Raw genomic sequence first — 8,655 nt, forward strand, 5'->3', positions numbered from 1 at the left:
CCACATTAACTTGTCCCGGGTGATATTGTAAATCAAGATCATAATCCGCCATAAGCTCTAACCACCGGCGTTGTCTCATGTTGAGCTCCTTTTGAGTGAAGATATACTTTAAGCTTTTATGATCTGTGTACACCTCCACTCTCTGCCCTAAAAGATAGTGCCGCCAAAGCTTTAATGCAAAAATAACTGCCGCCAATTCCAGATCATGAACCGGGTAGTTCCTCTCATGTGTCTTCAACTGCCTAGATGCGTAAGCTACTACCTTTCCATGTTGCATCAGAACACAACCCAAACCCAAACCAGAAGCATCCATGTGTACTACAAATCCTCCTAACTCATCGGGAATTGTCAAAACTGGTGCTGTTGTCAATTTCTTCCTTAACTCCTCAAATGCTGCTTGGCATTCTGGAGCCCACACAAACTTTACCTCCTTTCGAATCAGCCTAGTAAGTGGTCCTGCAATCTTAGCGAAATCTTTTATGAATTTCCTATAGTATCCAGCCATCCCCAAGAAACTCCGTACTTCTGTCACAGATGTAGGAGGATCCAACCTCAACACTGCATCTACCTTCTTTGGGTCCACAGAGACACCTGCTCCTGAAATTACGTGCCCCAGAAAGGACACTTGCTCCAGCCAAAACTCACACTTGTTTAATTTTCCATAAAGTTTTTCCTTCCGCAGGATTTCCAACACCGTCTGTAGATGCTCTGCATGATCATCCTTGGTCTTAGAGTATACAAGAATGTCATTGATGAACACCACCACGAACTGGTCGAGATATTGTGAAAACACCTTATTCATCAAACTCGTAAATGTAGAAGGAGCATTTGTTACTCCGAATGGCATCACTAGGAACTCATAATGCCCGTACCGTGTGCGAAATGCAGTCTTGGGTATATCTTCCTTCCTCACCTTCAGCTGATGATAGCCTGATCTGAGGTCCAGCTTAGAAAATACCCTAGCCTCTCCAAGCTGATCAAAAAGATCATCAATCCTGGGAATAGGGTATTTATTTTTGATGGTAACCCGATTTAACTCTCTGTAGTCAATACACATTCTTCAGCTACCATCCGGCTTTGGCACTAACACCATAGGTGCCCCCCAGGGTGAAGTACTAAGCCTGATAAATTGCTTATCCAAATACTCCTGGACCTGCTTCCGCAACTCCTCTAAATCTGCTATCGGCATTCGATAAGGTGGTTTTGAGATAGGTGAAACCCCTGGAATAAGATCAATGACGAACTCTATATCTCTATCTGGTGGCAGACCCGGCAACTCATTAGGAAAAACATCAAGGAACTCCTTGACAATTTCTGGTATAGGCTTCTCCTCAACCTCTATGCAAGTTAATACTCCCTCCACGCCAGCTCGATACTCTGGATGCTCCATCACTTTGCTACCACTCATGAATTCAAAGTCTGGGTGATCTGGTATCTTGAACACTACACTTCTGCGTCGGCAGTCGATCGTCGCGTAGAAGTTATAGAGCCAGTCCATTCCCAAAATAACATCGAACCTATTAGTGTCAATTACCAACAAGTCTGCAAATAGCTCCCTACCACAAACTACCACTGGGCATTTCTTACACTCCCTACTAGATGTTAACACCCCACTACCAGTATGGATATTCCAGCTTGCATCTAATTTATCACATGGTATAGTGTGTCGTGCAATGAACTGAGCAGATATAAAACAATGCGATGCCCCAGAATCAAATAGGGTAAATGCAGGGACTGAATAAACCAAAATGGTACCTGTGACTACATCACCAGATGTGTCTGCCTGCTCAGCAGTAAGTGTCAAAACCTGACCTTGTCTCTGCTGCTGCTGAGCTTGTTGATCGTATTGCCCTGGGCGCCTCTGTTGATATTGCGGCTGGTATGAGTGCTGAAAATGAGGACCTCTCCACAGTCTCGGGCCTTGAAATTATTGACCCCTCTGATGTCCTCGGAACATCTGTTGTTGGGTAGGTAAGGACGGCCTCCACTGTTGTCCACCCTGTCTAGTCTGACCTACGGGTACTATCGCTCCACCTGAAGCTCCTCCTGGAACTCTTCTACTAGGACAAGTGGTAAGCTGATGATCTGCTGCCCCACATATTAAGCACAACCCATTAGCTTTCCAACAATCCTTCATCAAGTGCCCCGGCTTTTTACAATAATGGCAAACCATGTTGGTTGGTTGTGGAGCTGGTCTCGAAGTTCCTGTCTGTTGGCGCTTGGCTGGTGCTCCTCCCGTCTGAGGTTTCTGCTGGTTACTCCCCGAGGTCTGTCCTGCATGACGCTTGTTAGCCCCTCTCCTCACCGAGTTCATGATCCCAATTAGTTGTTCTGCTTTTTGAGCTGCCTCTAGGACATCAGCATAGGTATCTACCCCCTTCTGACTGTAAATCTGAGTCTGGATCTCAAAATTTAGACCCTGCATAAACCTTTGTCCCTTATCCACCTCATTTGATATCATCCCCGGAGCAAACCGGCTGAGCTTGGCAAATTCGGCTGCATACTCATCTACAGTATTAGCTCGCTGTCTCAGCATTGCAAATTGCCTCTGCATATCAAGACGAGATGTCTTTGGAAAAAATGTCTCTAGGAAACTCTCCCGAAATGTCTCCCACGAAATTGGCTGAGGCAGCTTCTCCTCCTCTGCGTCCCACCAGGTCCTTGCTACATTAACGAGCTGTAGCTGCACAATATCTACTCGGTCTTCATCTGGTATTTTTGCTGCCCTTAATAAGCGATCCATGGTCTGCAACCACATCTCGGCCTCATATCCGCCTTCAGTCCCAGCAAAGTGTTGAGGGTTGAGCTTCCGAAAATCAGACACATTAGCCGACCTGGCAACCTGATGGTGCCCATCCCTCTGGCGATTATGAGCTACTAGCTCCCTAATTGCTTCTGCAAGATCAGCCTGATCGGCTTGATTTCCCTCAGGGACAACTGGAGTAGAGGGTCGACGTCTTGGGGCCATAGTGATCACCTAAAATAAGATTTGTTAAGATTAGGACTTGAGAATCAGGGTATTGGGAGTCAAAGGACAAAATTCTGAAAAGGAAGGAACCTATTCTATACATGCTCTATCTTGTTGTCTAATCTTAGTTTTTCTTGTATACAGGATGAGACAAAAATTGCTAAACCTGGCTCTGATACCACTAAAAACCTTGTCACTCCCCAGTACCAAAATAAAATATTTTAGGACGTGACTCGGCCGGCAATGCAACCATTCGGTCACATTCACGCCTCTGAATTATCCTGTATACAGATATATTGCCTACAAGAACTACTACATAGAGCATGTAACTAAGATAACAAAGGGAAATTGATAGATAAAGAAATCAGAACAAGACAAAGTTCTCTTACATGTCCTCAACTTCCAAATTAGGAAAGAGGATCAATACATTATAGTCTGAAATGCCAAAGTTTATTACATGACAAGTCTCATAACGATGTAACTACCTAATACAAGGGAAGTAGAGAATTGATATAACAACAAGTGATCACTGTTGCTGAGCCTGCCCCTCGAAATACTCACGGTCCTGCGAAGAAAGAATGGTTCCCGAATCTGGGGCGAGCAAACCCCAGAGGAGTCAGAAAACTCCCAGCAAGCATGTAAAATGAGGAAATTGTGCTCGTGTAAGTGTATGTGACAAGTATAAATAAAAATATGAAATCTAAATTCGAGGTGAAATAAGAAAAATACTCATCATAAATATCAAACAAAGTCTACCACAAGGCACATAAATATATTATTTTAATTTATATGTTATTTGAATTAGAGGAGAATGATATCATGTATATAAATCGGCTTTCCCGTAAAACATCCCGGGAATACGGCGACAAGTATTGTATTGACCATTGGCCTTATCATTTATCAAATCAGTATGTACAGGCCTTATCATTTCATATCAGTATGCACGTGAACCACTTATATACACTTTATATTCTCCATCCAATTCCCCTTTATAAACCCCATGTTTGTCAGTTAAACTTTTATTGACTGTGCATGAAATGTTGTGCACTAACCACAAGGTTACTGTGGAACGACTTCTGTAAAACTATGAAAAATAACCGTGAACCAAGAACATGTCCAATCAAGAATGTGTGCACCGTCTAGTCGATGCTATAATAATAATAGCCAAGGAAATCTCATATCAGGATATAGATATCGAGAGCATAGCCATGCTATGAAAGCACGCTTATAAATCATATTTTTAACAGGAGTCGTCTTCATGCACAGTCTCTCCTATTGGATAACAACTAGGTGATTAAGTAACAATTTTTCATAAAGTCATTCATGTCAACCACAATATCAGACAAAATAAATACTAGATGTATAAACTGATTTTAGTCTACTAATGACCTTTCAGGTGATCTCTAAAATCAATAGCTGGTCTATAGTTAACAAATTTATATGTAAATGTAAAGCTTCCATCTATAAAGACTTGGAACATATAGTAAAATTTGTTCCAGAGTGGTTATAGTAAAATTTGGTCAAGTCTGGTTCAGAATTCGTTCTGGGAAATTTGTACTGTCTGGTTTGGATTTTTGGTTCAGTCAGATCGGTTTGGGGTTATAGTAAAATTTAGTCTGGTCTGGTTCAGAATTCATTTCTGGGAAATTTGTACTGTCTGGTTTGGATTTTTGGTTCAGTCAGATCGGTTTGGGTTCAATCGGATCTGGTTTAGATTCAATTCTAGTTTGGTTCAGTGTCGGTTCTGGTCTGATTCATAACTGGTTCGGGTCTGGTATGCAGACTGTAGGGGTTCTGGTTTAGGTCAGTCTGGGTTCGGGTCTAGTCTGAACTTAAGTTCGGGTTCGGTTTAAACTGGTTCGGGTTCAAGTTCAGACCGAACTAAAAATATATATTTTTGTAAAAATGAAAGCTTATGGGTTCGAACTCATAACCAATGGCTTAGGATCCAAGTCTTGTGACCACTAAGCTAAGCACATACATGTGAAGTTTATTGTTGCAGCAGTATACTTAAGTTCTGATTTCTAGACTAACAAGATTTATTAGAAGGAGGGGTTTGGAAAATAACCCGAAAATATATAATTTTTCTAAATTTGGCCAAATTGAATAATAAAAATAGTATCCGAATTTTTGAAAATTTATTCATTTTCTTGTTAGAAAAATATCATTATCTAAAATAAAAATGCTTACATAAATTTTGGCATACAAACTTAACCCACAATAATTATGTAACATGGAAACTAATATTGACAAAAATTTTAAAGAGGAAATTATGCTTGCATAATAATAATAAGAACAAATTCTTAGAGAACTCAAAATGATAGAATACTATGCAATGAGATCATAAACGAAAATATTAAGCAAGACAAAAATGCTTGCCTAAAATTTAAACTCTGAAAATTTTGATCCCTATCCGTTCCTTTTCCTAGTACCCGGTTTTCCTCTCAATTAGCCAATCTCCCATCCGTCTTCTCTTCTTTTCTCTCTCTCTCTCTCTCTTTCTCTTCTGTTTTTTTTTTTTCCCGTGAGAAGAGATTTATAAGGGGTCATAAATAGGTGAATAGTGGGACTTAGGCACTGATGGTGAGGTTTTCAGCAATCGCTTTTGGGTTGTGACTTTCTAAAAGGAGCAAGGCTAGCAAATTTTTATTCATACTTCAAGTGACATTAAATATACATGAAATTGACCTCTCATGCACTTTTATTCCCGTGAGTTTCATGATGGAATAGAAAAAAAAATATGGCCTGCCAAAGTTCATTAACTTTTAGTGATGGGAGTTATGTCAAAAAGGTGGAAGCTACATGTGAACGTGGCATTAATTTCTAAACCCATGTATCAATCATGCATAGCATCGTAATTGGACTGAAGGCAATATATAAACCTCAAATTTCAAACCAATTGCACTAGCAAAACAAGACTTTGCTGGCAAATGAAAAATCATTAAATCATGCTTGCTTTGTCTTTTGTAGACGTTGGCCGTTGGGTCAACAAAGTGCTAAAGCCTCCAAAGTGGACTAAGTGTCATGCCTCTCTTCTTTTTTGCATAAAAACAGATACAGCACACAAACCTACTCTTAATTGTTAAGCCGGATAACTATCACGTTACCCTCTTCCCTTAATCACTTATTAGTTAATTAATTAAGGTTCCAACAAAGTAGGCTCGCTATATTATATTCCAGTAGGAAAAAAATATGCATAACATGGATGTGATCTTGTAAGTAAGGGGTTCAGTTCTGGATTTGTGCTTACAACGTGAACTTGTTGGATCAAATTCTAAAACAGTGGTATCCAAAGTTGAAGGTTGTTACAGCATGTGTACCAAGTTGAGCTTCAATGAAGATCAAGATCAAGCTTGGGTATATTTAGTATAGGTTTATATTATGTGTGTTATATACTCTAAGCTCAATATTATATTCACACACACATTTATTAGTTTCTTAGTATATATATATATATAAAGTCCTTTTTCGAAACCAGTCATTGTAGCATGTTTATTATCATGTCTACAATCATTCCCCAAAGTTTTACATTTTTCTGAATTTATTTGATATTTTTAAACAGTGTTTTAAAATCAGCTTTGTTTTTCTGGGATGTCAGTTTTCGGTCGACCGGTACGGTCGACCGGTACGGTCGACCGAAATTTCGATTTCTATATCGGTCGACCGCGCCGGTCGACCGATGATGGCTCCGCTTGTTTTCTGGATTTTCAAGGTTGTTCGCGGTCGACCGGATTTTCGGGTCGGTCGACCGAATCATTTTTTCGGTCGACCGAATCGTTGTCAGGTCTCCCAACGGCTATTTTTCTAGCCGTTGCAGATTTTCTGGTTTGGGCCTTTTGGTCATTTTGTTTGGGGTTTTTGCTGATATTTCCTCTTCCTATATATACCCCATTGCTGATGTCTTTTCAAATTGATTAAGAGAGTTTTAAAAACAAGTTTAAGAAAGTTTTAAACAAGGGTTTGAGTTTGTTTAGTTTGTTTTTGGGGTTTGCTGTTACAAAGAGGAGTTTGCATCACGTTTGGGGTTTTTGTTGAGATCTTGAGAGGGTATAAATACCCAATTGCTGATCTCTTTTCAAGTGAAAAAAAGAAGAGTTTTAAACAAAGTTTTTAAACAAGGGTTTAGGGTTTTACTGTTTGTTTAAGATTGGGTTTCTGTTTACAAAAGAGGAAGTTCTCACTGCAGATTGAGGGATTCATTCTCAATCCTCTTCATCCTCTTCTTTGTGTTTATAGAGAAGTTTTCTAACTCTTTTCCCTAGCAATTTCATTATTGATTTATCATATATTAATTATTGCTAGTTTGCTATTTGAGCTAGATTTCATTTTACTCATTGTTACACCCACCCACATTGAGCTTATTGTATTTGCATACATAGTATATTAGGGTTGTGAGAGATTGTAACATTGAGTTGTGCTTAATTGAGTTCTCACCTATTGTAGAGAACAAATTTATATTTGTTACATTGTGAGTGTTGTTAGGTTTTCGGTGAGCTAGAAACCGTAGAGTGTTGTGAAATTTTCGGTGAACTAGAAACCGAGTGTGAGGAGTGAACGTTGTTCGGTGAGCATTGAAAACCGACACTGTGTGGTTGTAAACGTTATTCGGGTGAGCGTAGAAAACCCGGTCGTGATAGTGGATTTCTCCCCGGGAGTGGGGAGCGGAGACGTAGGACGGAAGGTCTGAACTCCGTGATCATATAGTGTGTTTGAGTATGCTTTGGCGTTCATTTATATTCATGCTCATATTTTATATCTCCATTGTAATTTACTCTTAGTTCATATTATCCACTATCTTGTTTATCTTATTTATGTTTATATCACCCTTAGTTTCATATCCTTGCATATAACTCATAGTATATCTCATTGCTAGGATATATCCCTTGTTCATATTGTTTATCCTAGCTCACATATCTTGTTGTATTTTATACTTGCTAGGATAACTTGATAATTAGTTTTTTAATTGGTATTTAATCGGATTAGATTAGCATAAGACCCTAATCACCCCCCCTCTAGGGTCTAACAAAGAAAACAAAGGAACAAGTCAAATGAAAAAATTTAAAAAGAAAGAAAGAAAAAGTCTAGTCTTGCCAAACAATGAAATTGGTCAATATTAACAATGCCAAAGTCCCCGGCAGTGGCGCCAAAAACTTGATCACCCAAATCCGCAAGTGCACGGATATCGTTGTAGCGATCAAGATCGTATCCTCAGAGACTTCGTTGTTAATTATTGATTTTCACTGTTTATGGCTATCTAAACCAATCGTATTAGGAGGTTTGGTTGTAATGATAGAAAAATAATGAATGTACTGGTTAGTATCAACAGCGGATTCACTCAATTAAAAGAATCTAGGATCGAACTTCGGTTTCAACTATGGTTTGAATCAACATATTAATCAATCGTTATCGAACCGCTCAATTCATTAGGAACGACTAACCTATGATAACTATTAGCCTTTTTCGACAACTAAAAGTCATGCCTAATTCAGTCCAAAAACCTATTTTCATGGTGCTGAACTAAATTAAACTCATTAAGTTCACGTTAGTCCCTTACGTTCCCGAGAATCATTATTCTACTTTCATGATTAATCAGTTCCCGTTCGATTACTATTTTTCGGCGTCAATTTAACCTTTTAGTACAAATTAACATCCTAAATGGGTCAAATCTGTGGCCACTTGAATTAACC

At 39.2% G+C, this 8,655-nt stretch overlaps 1 protein-coding gene across 1 annotated transcript; it reads right to left on the reverse strand.

The window, feature by feature from the left end:
- On the reverse strand, positions 1,061-2,968 carry LOC109846096. Its single transcript, XM_020415321.1, has 2 exons — positions 2,018-2,968; positions 1,061-1,861 (listed from the first exon to the last, which is right to left on the reverse strand). The coding sequence occupies exons 1-2, from the start codon at positions 2,966-2,968 to the stop codon at positions 1,061-1,063; spliced, it is 1,752 nt and encodes a 583-aa protein (XP_020270910.1).

The sequence above is a fragment of the Asparagus officinalis genome, chromosome 6 (genome assembly GCF_001876935.1).
Source record: "Asparagus officinalis chromosome 6, Aspof.V1, whole genome shotgun sequence".
NCBI classification, from domain to species: Eukaryota; Viridiplantae; Streptophyta; class Magnoliopsida; order Asparagales; family Asparagaceae; genus Asparagus; species Asparagus officinalis.